The sequence below is a fragment of the Nomascus leucogenys genome, chromosome 1a, assembly GCF_006542625.1.
Source record: "Nomascus leucogenys isolate Asia chromosome 1a, Asia_NLE_v1, whole genome shotgun sequence".
Taxonomy (NCBI): Eukaryota; Metazoa; Chordata; class Mammalia; order Primates; family Hylobatidae; genus Nomascus; species Nomascus leucogenys.
In genome coordinates, this window is record NC_044381.1 from 34718158 (window position 1) to 34732236 (window position 14079).

Below are 14079 nucleotides of genomic sequence, written 5' to 3' on the forward strand. Positions count from 1 at the left end.
ACAAAGGGGTGCCAAAACCTGGCCTCTTGTGGACCTCTGTACCTATCTTCTCTCCCTTGCCCTGTCCTCCACTAGATTTGGGAAACTTGAAGTCTTTCCTCATAAGCTCAGAGATGTTTTTAAAAAGAGGCTTTGAATCCTATAAACTAATTGGAGTGGCCTCCTTAGCTATAATCTAGGGGCACAAAGAGAAAGCCAGTGGTTTATTTGGGGGGAAAGAGGCCATTGGTCCCCCAAGGCATACACATTGATTTGTAAACCTGAGTTAGTCAAGAAAAACTACACTGTGAGAGATTTAGTGGCCAAGGGAGAGAGTTGACATTCTAACATTTTATGAGTGCCAACTGAGGCTGCCCACACACGTTGTGGTTGCTTTCTCCCACCCCCTCCCCACTCCTCCAATAGGGCTAGCAGCCTGCACAAACTGGACCCCTGTTGATAACTTCAGTCAGCTAGGTGGGGACATAGGCCCAGGAAATTGACTCGGGGGAGTTTGTACCATCTGCAAAGAAAAAGATCAGCAGCTGCAACAAAACACCCACCTATATATATATACATATACATATACGTATACATAAACACACACACACACACATATATATATATATCCCAATTCTAACTAATAAAACATATCAGTGGCTGTTTTGTGATAACAGTTTATAACTATCATAATAGGCAAGTTAGTATAGGTATTTCCTTATGACACTAGAATTAGTACCCATGAAAAAAAGCAGTTTCTCAATAGACTTGATTTCTCTGCCAGTTTGACTATGTTGCCCCCCAAGTGGCTCATATCCAGGGTGCTTACTATTGTTCATAGAGGCCGAACTGAGTGAGAAGGCTCTGAGAATTATTGGATGTAGTGGATGATTTATCTAATCATTTTCCTTTCTTTATGGCTAAATATAAATGGTAAAAAAAAAAAAAAAAACGGCGGTTTCTGGTGGTTGGTTTTTCTGAGCCAAAGGAAAACCAGGTGCTTAACGCCTCTTTGGAGTCTATGGTGTAAAAGGTGTGACTAATAGAGAAGTGAATACTTCACATTTCCTTTGACATCTTTCTCTTACCCACATTTCCAAATCTGATTGAGTCATGCATGTATGGGATGAAATCTTGACTTGAAAAAAGGTGATGAGGGCCTGTTGGAAGAAGCAGTGATGAGGAGAGGCCAGTTCAAGCCTTTCTTTAACAAGCAGGGCCTTAAAAATACACTCACTAATTTGAAGTCCAGTTACTTATCTTGCTGTCCAGTTGTTGGGATGAAATGAAAGGCTAATCATTTAAAAGAAAGAACACTGGCTGATCTTTCATCTATTCTCCTTCTCCCTTCAGCATCTCTAGGATTTCTCCATTAGTCTTTTCTGTCATTCTTTCTGGCCAATCCCTTTCTATTGCTCTTACTTGTGTCTTTCTGAGGTTTCTAGCTAGAAGATGAGCTTACTGGGATTGTATTCTATTTATCTGCATTATCTGTGGTGCCCACACAGGCTTGGCACCTAGTATTCCTTTAACAAATTTGTAAAGAGGTGGTACAAACCAAACGTGCAATCTGTTCTTTTGCCAAACTCAAATTTACTCTTTGGTTTTCAGCTCAAATGCTTTTCTCCTTCCCTCCGAGCTTCAATCATCCAAACTTCTGCACCCAAATGATTTGGGTTTTATATAAATAAAAATGCTCAGTATTGCTCTAAGTGATTGCATAACTCTTACATGTGTACACTGGCTATAAAAGAAGAGCAAAAATCAAATTAAAAATGTATAAAATACCCTAATCTATTGGTGTATTTGTATTTCTTTTAGGGAAATTAATTTTGAGCAATGCAAGCTTAATTTAATTTGGCTGCTCCACTCAGTAGCAACAGGGTGTGGTATACAGAGGAGCTTCCTGTGAGGAAGCCACCTGTGTTGTGAAATTCGCGGCCAGCAGTCACTGTCCTGGCACTAGGCAGGTCGACCACGCTGCCCGCCGAGTGTGTGGTTCCCCCACCCACTTCCCTCAGCCAGGGAGGAGAAAAGGGTCGTGCCTTCGAACCTACCTGGAGGGTATCTTGCGCGCTGAATGGTGGGGCTGGGGGTCTCTCCAGCGGAGGCTGAGAGTGTAGGAGGAGCGGACGTCCGGCGAGGCGAAGCGCCGGCAGTGCTGCCCGGCACCGCTAAGGGTCCAGGCTCAGGACCCGGGCTTGCCGGGCTGCGTTCTTCCGCAGTGGGCTCTACAGGCACGGTGAGAGAGGACATAGGTCACAGTGAGACCAGGATAGGTCACTACGGCCCGGGCTGGGCGCATTGAGGACTGGGGGAATTGGTTGGCAACCTCTAGAAATGCTACATTAATTACAAAGAATTATCATAAAATTAAGGGTGATTAATGGTACAAGAGTCCGCCTGGGCAAGAAGCCTCACACGGCCTCGGGGAAGTCGAGGAAAGGTTGTAGGAACCCACTGCGCCTACCACCGTTTTGTGGCACCAGAACCGAGGCTAAAAAAAAACCGCGCAGCCTGTTATCGCCCAGAAATTGATCTCTCTGCCCCCACAATTGATTCCGAGCTTACGAAGTCAGGAAAACCAAAGAAAGCAGAACATTTGAGGAACGAGCTCCGCCCGAATACGGGGGGGTCAGTGAGTGTTCACCAGCGGAAAAAAGCCATTTTCCAGCTCCGCCCGCCCCCACCCCTCAAATACAAATTTTACATGTTGCATAGGAAATGCACAAGGTCCGGAACGAATGCATGAATGCCCCGAGGAATTAAGAAAGTCTGCGCTTTTCATTCTAAATGCTAATGGAGCTTCGCTTCTATTAGCCGCGAGTTTCGAGGGCCAGGGGTCAAGCAAACAAAAGGGCACGGCGAAGAGAAGGCTGGCGCTGGAAGCAAGGGGACGAAGCGGACGGCGTTAGCGGCTGATGGGACGAGCGGAGGCAGGTCCTCTGCACCCAGAGGGCGGTGTCTTCGAGGGTGGGCGGCTTGGAGGCTCCTGGCCACCCAGCGGCCTAGCGGGGGCACATTCCTGAGGGCGCCGAGCGCGGATCGGGGACCAGCGTCTCAGCGCACAGTCTCAGCGAAACTTTGTAGCTGAAAGCGCAGCTCAGCAGGCCTCAGGGAAGGAACTGGGTGCCCCAAACTCCGGCCTATAGCGCCCCCTTTGCCCGGGGTGGGCGCAGCTCGAAGAGTGGGAACATGGACCGAAAAACCCCAAATCAAACTAAGCCAAAAACCTCCGAGGTGCGCGGGGCCACGAGGGTCGTCTCCTGGCGCCCCTGAGCCCGGGGCTTGCCTGCAGGAAGAGAGAAAGGGACTGGGGGCCCCCAGGTCCAGGAAACCCTCGACGGCCAGGAAATGGGGGATTCCCTTGCCACCCCCAGCCCCAGCTGGAGCTGCTCCGACGGAAAGCTTGCGCTCGATGTAGCGCGGGTAGAAGCGGATCTTCCCACGGCTGTAGCATGTGCTTCCCGTCTCCCCGCATCTTCAATGGGGGTCTCCAGCAATCCCCCACCTGCCCCTTCAGTGGGTGCCCGCATTCCCGTCCCGCATTCCCTGAGGGCCTTTCAAGCGAAGTCGTGCTCTGAGAGGCGGCCTCTGAACTCGGGTGGGCGGGGACCGCCTCTCCCCAACGAAGGAGTTCCCCTCGAGAGCCCAGCGTTCGCGGGAGGGACCCACACAGCCTTTCCTCCAGCCCAGCCCAGCGCCCCGCCGCTCTCTCCGCCCCACAAACGGCCGGTTACCTAGGCAAAGCCTCAGTGCCTGGAAACACGTTCCGCCGCTCCGGCTTGCGGCCGCCGGGGCCGGGAGCACAGAGCCTTGGGGTTGTAAATTAGGAAGAAATAACTACCTCTCTCAAAGCCCCTTTCTTTCTCGTGGGCAGACGAAAGGAACACCCCCGTGTTCCCCTCCCCGTGGTGAAGTGTGTGGAGGAAACCGTGAAACGCACCATTGTGACCGGGGCTCCTCTGCGGAGTTTCCAACCCTGGGGAGCGGGGGCGGAGGTTGGGCGGGGGCAAGAGGAGCGAAGGAGAGACTGACAGAAAGGGAAAGACTGAGATTCTCAGAAAGACCGAGGGAGACGAGACAAACCGCGGGGAAGAATTTCTGTGAGCGCACGGTCCCAGGGAACGGGGTGGATGGGTGCCGGGGGTGGGGGGCGGAGCGGACGTGGAGGTTACTCTGGCCTAAGGAGTCTTTGATACTAACTCTGCGAGCATCTTGTTCAGCGAAAATAACTCGAATAAAGTAACTTCATTCATTGTGCCCATTAGCCACGTTGGGCAGCTTTTTCTTTCCCTAACTTGATTCTACAAAATATTTCCCGGTCGTGGGAAAAGGAGATCCGGCATTGGACTCGCGATGGAATGACTGACGGCTCCCTGCACTTCTCTCCCGGCACCACAAGGCCCTGGGATCACAGCCCGACATTTCTGATTACTAACTCCTCGCAGCTCTTCCCTCTGGAGAATCCGGACGCATAAATAAATAAAAGCCAATCTCCAAGAACGTTTTTGGAAATCAAGGGACAAATGCGTTCTTCCTCGCCACTGCCCCGAGGCTTCCAACGGGTTGGAGAGGTGCCTTTGTAAGTCAGTCTCCGCAGGCTGCGCTCGCATGACCGCTCTCGTCTCACCACCGAGAACTTTCATTTCTACTAAGAGTAAAACACTCGGAGCAACTTCTCCAAAAGCGCGAGTTCTGTCAGTGAAAAAGCATGTTTTTCCCACACCGAGCCAACGTCCAGAGGAGAGGGACACCGTCCCCACACGTGTCAGTGCGCGGGAGTCGCCAATTACACCCGATTTACCTCCTAAGGGAAAAGTGTAAACCAGCATGTCAGCGACGCCAGGCAGACGTGCCTAGTGGAACCCCAGGCTCATTTCAATACAATAAGCCACATTCCTACAATTACGCCCTCTTTCCTGAGGTCCTCCGAGTGCCTCTGCAAACTAGCCGCTGCTGCCTAGGCCCTTCCCTCCTAAGATTCCTTCCAGAGAACCAGCTCGGTGCCACCATTAGGAACATTTACTTGGACCCACCAGAGCTCCTATTTTCAATCCTACTTAAAAGGCAGGAAAATTACTGCCGTTCATCACCGGAGCTGCAACTCCCTGCCGCTGCCACTGCCGCCGCCGCCGCCGCCGAGAGCATCATTACCATGACAACTAGAGCCGAAATACCCTGAATTACATCGCTGGAGCCGCTATAGCACAAATCCCGGTCCTCCTCTTTGTTAGAGGCTTTTCGCCTCTTCGAGTGGGGGGAGGAATCCCACGAGCTCCAGAGATCCCCGCGGGCCCACTACAGGGGAAAAGTTTCAGATCAGAACCTACGGGCCGCTGGGCTAGCAAAGCCGGAGCCAGGCGGCAAGGTCAGGGAAGGGAACCCCACACTCAAAGTTGTCAATTTCAGAAGCGACGCTTCCCAGCAAGCCAACTTTTTTAGCAAGTCCCCTTATTAACTGGGCGAATCTCATACGTACTTGAGTGCTGTGGCGGTTCCGTCTTTAGAGCGAGTTTCTAGAGAGCTGTCCCGAAATCTGCACTGGGGGGGAGTCACAGCTGCTGTCCCGGAAGGGCTGCGGTGTACAAGCCCAGCGGCTCCCGGAGGCGGTGAGCGGCTGGTGGGGGATGCTACGATCCCGACTCATGGGAGAGCACAGCCGAGAGGTTCCGCGGGCGTCCTGGCTCGGGCTGTGACCAGTGGGGATGATGCCGCCGCTGTTCCCACCTCCACGGCCACTGCCAGCACCGTCAGCGTTGCAAAGTGAGCCCGGGAGGGGCGTCCGGTTGCGGCGCCGCGCTGCACCGGCAAGGGCTCAGGGCAAGAGGGGTGTGAGCGCGCGGGAGAGCGAAGTGTGTGTGCGGAGCGTGTGTGCGCGCTTGTGTCTGTGTGTGCGAGTGAGGGAGCGGGTGTGAGCGCGTCTGTGTATGGGGAGCGGAGGAGGAGCAGGAGCTGGAGGGGTGGGGGGCGGGAGGCAGGAGACTCCGCTCTCCCGGCTGCGCGTTCGCTCGCTCTCTCGGCACGTCATTTATGCCACAGGAGCCCTAGCGGCCTCTCCATAGAGTGCCTGGAATGCGAGACGTCAATGTGACGCCATGGGACGCTACGTCACCCTCCTCCTCCCTCCCCTGGCCCAGCCGGTTCCGCGTGTGCGAGGGAGGGTGTGTGTGTTCGTGTGCGCGCGCGCGCGTTCCTCGGCCAGTCGCACGGCCGCACAATGGAAACTCCGCTGCACGGCCGACCCCGGCCTGGGGGCTTCTCGGACCCGCGGTGCCAGCCCTTTTGCACCGGAACCTCTCGCCAGGGCGTGCGTCTGTGGGAGGGTGCAGCGGCCTGCCCACGGGTCAGGCGGGACCGCCCAGCTGTCAGGCTCGGGTGGAGTAGAGTTGGAGGAGTGCTGCTGGCGCGCCTCCGAGGCTGCCCCGAGGCACGGAGCCAGGGCGAGGGGGGTAAGGGAGAGGATAGCTCTTCCGAAAGGGAAGGCTCCGCCAGCCAGCTTCTGACCAGCTCCAGTGACCTGGCAGCCGGTGCAGAAGGCGTCTGGCACCAGCCCGAAGACGCCCTGAGATGCAGCTGCACTTTCCTCATGCAAAGGTTCTAAAGCTGTTTACGTCTCTCCGGTCCTCTGCGCCCAGGCTAATCCGCCCTCCCCGCATTATTTACTGGGTGCGTGTTTCACACAGGGATGCAGATGGTGCCGGGGATAAGGTTTGATTTCTTTACACGTACGGCGTGGGTTTCTTAACTGGACACGTTATAACCCAGCGAAGTGCACATCCATCATGCACACGCGCGCTGCAGCAGAAACTACTCAATGTGTATAAAACAAACACACACGTGTTGAACAGCTGAGTGGGTCTGACTATTGCAAATCATTCCTCCTCCCCAGCACCGGGTCAGAAATGGAACTCTCAACTAGCACTTTCACTTTTTGATGGTTGTAGATGCCCTCCGCCCACATCTCCCAAATTAAACATTTCGAAATCAATCAACAGGATTTATTAGTCAGTCCCTCGCTAGGGGATTTGCTTTGGTCTCCTGGGACACATTTGTCATGAAATGGTGTGCCGAAAGCCTGGGTATGAGGGAGAGCAATTTCTTCCTGGAAATGATAAATTTAAGTGTAAATTTCTTGATGAAAACAAAATTTATCAGAGTTAAAGACCCCTAGTCCCAAAGGTTGCTGCTGAGTGAACGCAGTCTCTTTCAGAAATGAATTTTTGGACAGGAGAAAATATTTGAGTGAAACAATGCAGATAAGAGTGGTCCCCATGTGGTCCGCTTGAATCACAAATACCGTTTCATATGTTTGACCTGTCCCAATTTGTGTGTGTGTGGCGGGGGCGGGGGGGGGGGGCTGCGCCGAGGAGAGATACAGGATTCCTTTGTAGACAGCACACATTTCAGAATCGAAGAAGGTTCGAGCTAGGACCAGAAACTTGAAAACAGACTACATATAGGTAAATATGGCATGTATATCTTTCTTCGCCTCCACTTCCAATTCAGACAGGGTGGTGCGGAGAGGATCGTGGGAGGATGCCCCGAAACTTGACCCAGCGGAGAGCAACCGAGTCTTTGCACTGCGATGGGTTCCAATCCAGCCTCGGAAGGAAGGAGGGCGCTGCTACATTGTATCCATTCAAAGGCTTGAGGGGGGGAGCAGGACCTGGAGCCGCGCGGCGCTGACGCACGCGAGGCGCGTGATTGACGCAGGCGATGTTACTAAATTCGGCGGTTGGCCGGGACCCGCCGCCGGCGCGCGCCGCAGATAGCGGAGTAGGTTCCCCTCGGTCACCCCCGCCCCTTCTCCATTCAACGCCGCGAGAGGCGGGGCAGGGCGCGCACGGGGCGGAGCGGGGCGGGGCGGGGCGGGGCGGGGAGCGCGCGGCCGCGCCAGGATCCGGCCGAACCAAATATAGTCGGGCCTGGCTATTTTTAGCCGGGTCTCGGGCGCGAGCCCGCCGCGTGAGGGGGCGCCCTTACCCCGCCGGGAGTGCGGAGGGGGCGGGGGCGGAGTCGCCATCTTGGACTCGGTTCGACCCGGTCTGGTGACCGGCGACGCGGGGCCGGGCTCGGCGCCGGGGGTCGGGGTGAGTGGGTGCGAGCCGTGGGAGAGAGGGGGGCGCTGGCGGCTCTCCTCGTCCGGCGCGGGCTGTGAGGAGTGAGAAGGGCGAGGCGCGGGCGACAGCGGGGCGCGAGGCCCGTGCATGTGTGTGCGCGCGGAGGTGGGGAGACGGTGATCCCCGCCCGCCCTGCGGAAGGCCCGGCGGTCCTACCACCCGGCAGCTCGGCCAGCCCCGAGTCGCGTGGGGGCGGAGCTGCCCGCGGCCACCACTTCCTGAGTGCCGGGGATACCCTTCCCGGACGTCACGGAGGAGCCGAGGCGGCGGTGGCGGCCCGGGGCTCATCCTGCACTTGCATCACGGATGCAGCAGCAGCTGCTCTGCTCCTTTGTGGCTTTTTCCCCTGTTGAGTAACTGCTTTGTTAACTGAAAATACCATGACGGGCCAGTGTGATCACCAGCTCCAGATCTCAAAGAAAGTGAAGCTGTCAGGCAAGAAGAGGGAGACTCCCCCAGCCGGCTGCGATGGTATCTGGTGGGTGGATGTGTAGAGAAGCACTTGACAGTTTCCACGTATTACTTCTTGCCTAACTCTTCACCCCCAAGAAGATTTAAAAATACTTTTATTTCCATGCTGTAAAAATTTCATTTGTGTTCTGCACCTCCCTCACCCCCCTAATCCTCCTTCAATTAAAACTCTCATGCAGAACTGGAATCACTGTAAGCAGGAACCCTAAAATTAGGTACAGTTTTTAGGAAACATGACATCTTTCAATGAATTTATTCAATAAACTACATTTTCTAAATGTTAATATGTATGAAAGGTCCTTGCCCACTCAGGGTTGTTATAAAGCTGCTAAATTGTTCATATGAGTTGGGCTCCAGTGACCGTTTCATACCAGTATCCTTGTTTACCTAAATTTAAAAGAAAACAAAACAAAACAAAAAAACTCTTCTCCCTGGCTGAGAACCTCCAAGTAAGGTTTTCTCTCTTTGAGTGGGTGTGTCTTCTGGACCTCTATCTTGGTTACTTCTGTGCATCCTCCTCCCTTCTCCCCTCCACCTTCCTTTACATCCTTTTCTGTTTTTTACATCCTTACTCCTTTACATCCATTCCTTCCTTTACATCCTTACTCCTTTACATCCTTTTCTTCCTATCAAGTGGCCAATATCTTTTCCTGGACTGCTCTGTTAGACTGAGGGCTGTTGTCTGACCTCCCTGAGCCAATCCACTGTTCCTGGCGCAGTGCTTCTCTGAGTAGGAAGGGGGACTGACTGCTGGAGAGGTCACTGAGTGGCAGCCTTTTAAAACTCAAATGGAAATTCATGGAAGCAGAGACACAGCTCTCTCGCAGACGGAGACACCATCCTCTGCTTAATCGTATGTCCCTAAACGTATGCTGTTCTTTAGGTGACCCAAACAGAATTAGTTTTTCTCGAGTCTTTTTTTTTTAGAATTAGTATCTACTAATTTAATTAATATAAAGCTCCATACCTTTACAAAAGTCGGATTTATTAGAAACCAGGCATAATATTCTGTAAGGCACATGTAATGTGACTATTTCAGTAATCTCAATTTCCTTTTTAATATTTTATTAACTTTTTTATCTCTTCTTTTGGGAAATCAAATAAGACTACCTTAATCTGTGAAACGTTGAAAACTTTCTTGGCTCAGTCCTTTTTCTGTAACAGAAGAGAGACATTTATATATCACTAGAAACACGAAGTTTCTGCTTTCATGATGCTTATAGCAGCCAGCCTGTTAAAGAACTATCTAAATTAACCATTACAGATTCACTGGATAGTTACCTTTCATTTTGTTTTGGATTTGTAGGCCTAATCTGCCTGCAAGAAAGAACTATTTCTCTTAGAAAATAAAATATGAAATTTGGGGGAAACAATGTGTGATATAAAGCAATTGTTTTAAATTGCTTTAAACGCTCTTCTGATGAAGTAATGACGTATAATCTTGTTGCCTTTACTAATATTTAAAGATGATGATTTCTTATTAATGCAAAGATTGGGTGAGGAATGGTGAAATAAAAATTCTAAGCCAGAAGTTGTTACCTAGGATGAAAACAGGAAAGAAAAGTAAAAAATTGTAAGTTCAAGTTTTCTGGAATCAATGTAGAAGTTCTATACTATATTTAAGGTACATATATAAAATTTAGTAACTTCAGCTGACATTGATTTATTTATACACGAGATGTACCTGGTTCAGTAACCTGCAATCATTATAGTAAGTTTCTATCTGACCTACATGCTTGCCATTCCTTATCAATTCCATCATTGCCAGATTAGTCTTCCTAAAATTTAGATTTTGTTATATAACTTTTGGCCTCAAAAGTCTTCAGCAGCTGGATATTTTCTCCAAAATCAAACCTAGAGCCTCTTTTATTTCCACAGAATTTTCCTGTCCTAGTCAAACTGGTGTTCTCACTGTTCTTCAAACGTCCTTTCAACCTCCCACATTTGTTCATAGTTTTCCTTTTTATGGCATCCCCTCCTTCCTCTTCTCCACTAATTGAAATTTACTCTTCCTCTAAAACTAGCCCAAGAAGTGAACTCAGATTTACTTTACAAAGTCTTTCACAGAGTCTTTCACAAAGTTCTTATTTTTCTGCCTTCTTTTTGTGCTCTTGTGTCCATGGTCTATTCCCTTGTCAAACCGTAAGCTTCAAAAGCATACCCCACACATCTTTGAAATCCCTGTGGCACCTAAGAATGTTTGATATGGACAGTAAATGTCCATAAAATGTTGTTTCCTTTAATTTGGATACTAATAGAGAGAATAGCCATATTGTAAGTAACAAATTATATGGATTAGGGTTTTTTTTTTTTTTTTTTTTTTTTTTTTTTTGAGATGGAGTCTTGCTCTGTCACGCAGGCAGAAGTACAGTGGGACGATCTTTGCTCCCTGCAACCTACACCTCCCGGGTTCAAGTGATTCTCCTGCCTCAGCCGCTGGAGTAGCTGGCATTACAGGTGCCTGACACCACCTGGCTAATTTTTGCATTTTTAGTAGAGATGGGGTTTTCACCATGTTGGCCAGGCTGGTCTCCAACTCCTGACCTCAAGTGATCTGCCTGCCTCTGCCTCCCAAAGTGCTGGGATTATAGGCATGTGCCACCATGCCTGGCTGGAATAGGGTATTTTTGGCACTAGTGGGCATATATAAGTTTATTCATTGGTTGCTTTCTTTACTTCAACTTGATACTCCAAATACAACATACTTTATCAAGGTGCCTGCCACAAGCCCACACAGCAGCGTGGTGATAACAAGAAAAATGGCAGTTTGGCTTGTATCTATTGTATCTGCGTAGGAAGATTTGCTATGATTTTTTTTTTCCTGATAGACTTTTGGTTTGACTCTAATTCTAACCTCTTTCCCCTCTATTTGTACTTTCTCTTATGCTGCTTTCTCTCACTTATGGACTAGATGCTGTAGTTTAGGAAATGTTAATATCGACTTCTTTTGGAAAAAAATTTTTAAGGTTTGGAAAATTGAGAACCATGACATTTTTGTATAACCAATTAAATGTGAAAATTCTTGAATCTCTTATCTTTCCCAAAATATATTGAAATAGGTTTGCATGCTACTATATGCAGAAGTAAAATGAGCAAAACAATTTTGGATTACGATTTTTTAGAATTTTTAGATAGAAGCTCAATATGATTGAATATTAATATCAATAGCTTAATATTAAAATTTACTTTAACAAGGAGAAAGTAACATAGTAGTAGATCAGGAAAGGCTTTCTAATTGTAGAAAATTTTAGGAAAAGTAGAAACCTGAGATGGAAAGATTACTTAGTAGTATAAGTGCCAATAATACTTTAAAATCTCATTAAATAATGTCTTTTCATCCATTAGAAATAATAAGAGTCAGGACAGGCTTGCAGTCTGGTTAAAAAGATAGTTTATTTCTTAGTCATGTTTTCCTCAATCATTGGTAAACTCTGGAAGACCTCAATAATCTGGGGGAGAAAAGTTATTACTCATGTGTGATAAACCAATTCAGGATATTATTTATGCCTGTGAAACAAGATCTGCCTTTTAACTAGAGTTGATGGATGAAGTAAATACCTCTTTCCAAATATAACTGCATAACCCTTTCCCATCGTTTCAACTCTAAAAAAAACCAAAAAGATTGCCTCACATACAAATTCAGTTCCTTCAGCATATTCTCCAACAGTGAGATGCTATATATCACAAAAAGCATTAGACTGCTTCTCAGAGGCCTGGGTCTGGCTTTGCTGCCATGAAGGTGCCCAGCCTTGGGTAAGTTCATCTTTTCGGGGGGCCTAAATATTATTTGTAAAATGATAGTGTTGGGCTCACTTTATGATCTTTAAGGAAATTTCAAGTTCTAAAGTTGAATGGTTTTTTAGACACATTAAATATTGTGAATCATGAGTCAGCTGTGCCCTGGTCTCCTAAAGTGATTGCTATGGCCAGGAGACTTATGAACTGTCTTGTATACAACACATGTGCTTTTAGTAGTAATGTTATATTAAACTGCTTTGGCCTGCATGGTAATGAACTATAGCCACTGAGTGGGATCTTGGTGGCCTGAGAGAGTTAATGCTGCCAGCATCACAGCCTTCTGTCCATGAAGTAGAAACGAGCAGAAACCTGGATAGTCCAAAAGTCATTTTATATTTAGCTTTGGAGTTTGTTTTTGTGCCTTCATTTGAATATGGATGAGTCACAAATTGACTTCATACAAATTAGCAAACTTTCATTGGAATGGATTCTGTTGTTTGCTCCTCTTCAGTTCCTTTCTGATCCTCACTGCATGCAAAGCACAAAAAGTGTAGCAGTGGAGGCAGAACTGTCCTTTTTCTGCTTCTTCGTAGAAAAGGCTTGATGATGGTGGGGTTGCAAGTCTACCTCTCCCTTCGGAGTGTAAATAAATAGTGAAATAGTGAGAAGGCAGGTCACAAGGAAAGTACCAAATATGTGTTAGGTTGAAAAAAAAATTGGCAAAACAACCAGGATGAATACAGTAGGCTGTATTTGCAAACTCGTTAGGTTTGTGGATGGATAGACCTTTATAAATAAATAAGAGCTGACTTTGTAGGCATTGGGAGGTATCTGAATTTTAACAGATTACAGGTTGAGGTATGATTTTAGTTAGGTTTAGATAGTAAAAACATGGTTTATCTATTTTTTAAATGCCTATTCTACATATTTAGGTATCTGGTTTCCTCTTTAGAGCATGTAATTAGTAACTGATTCTGATTTTTTTTTACCATAATACATTTTCCAGTATTTATTCTGCATGTTTATAGTTCACTACTGGAAAAATTCTTCCCTGACATCTGTTCTGAATTAGTTCCCTTTTCCAGTTATGTTTTCCTGTTTTATCAATTGTGGTGAGGAGAATAGAAAGCCATATTTTAAAGATTTCTGCTACTTAAGTTTAGTAAAATTGAAATAAACTACGTAACTTTTTTTAAATTCTGGAAATTTGCATTTAAATTACTGGTTTCATTTTTTAAAACAATAGCATAAACTGGACAAAATTTGAGATCCAGTTACCGTAGTCTTTCATAGTTGTCAAATTGACTTTTCTATAGTTAAAATTTTTTTTTGAGAACAGCTTCTGTTGTCTCAGTGTCTTTAAAAACGTCTTTTTGTTTCAATTATCTTGGATCTATGTATTCTTTGGGATGAATCTTCTTTGGGATGAACTTATTGAGTACTTAGCAGTTCTTGGCATGCTAAGAGTAGGTGTTAAGAGGAAGAGTGGTGCTCCATAAACATTTGATGAATGAATGAAAGCAGTTTGCAGGAAGCTTTATCCAAAATATTCTATTTTCTTTATCTTAACCAGCCTCTCGGCCTTAGAACTTTTCTGGGATAGTTTCACTCAGGGGTTAGGCATAAGAGAGGAGCAGAGAAGGCATAAGAGAGGAGCATACATCACTGTGCTGCTGCTCCTGCGCTACCCTCTTCCACCGTTGCACTGAGTCTACAGACACTTCTAGTTGCCCAGATTGAGGGAGGTACCCCTGAGTTATAGCACTCT

At 47.9% G+C, this 14079-nt stretch overlaps 1 protein-coding gene and 1 long non-coding RNA gene across 3 annotated transcripts in view; one reads left to right on the forward strand and one right to left on the reverse strand.

The window, feature by feature from the left end:
* Positions 1-6014, reverse strand: part of NR4A3 (nuclear receptor subfamily 4 group A member 3) — a 43556-nt gene extending 37542 nt beyond the window's left edge. The window contains exons 1-3 of one of the 2 annotated variants that reach the window (XM_030829377.1): positions 5462-6014; positions 2037-2210; positions 1068-1139 (exon numbers count right to left, since the gene is read on the reverse strand). In XM_030829377.1, coding sequence (XP_030685237.1) covers positions 1068-1098 — 31 coding nt within the window. In that variant the 5' untranslated portion in view covers positions 1099-1139; positions 2037-2210; positions 5462-6014. The remainder of the gene's footprint in view (positions 1-1067; positions 1140-2036; positions 2211-5461) is intronic. The other variant, XM_030829430.1, reaches the window with a different exon arrangement.
* Positions 6015-8003: 1989 nt separating this feature from the next.
* The window catches only part of LOC115838633, a 234605-nt gene continuing 228529 nt past the window's right edge, over positions 8004-14079 (forward strand). The window contains exon 1 of the long non-coding RNA XR_004033693.1: positions 8004-8072. This is a non-coding gene — a long non-coding RNA (uncharacterized LOC115838633). The remainder of the gene's footprint in view (positions 8073-14079) is intronic.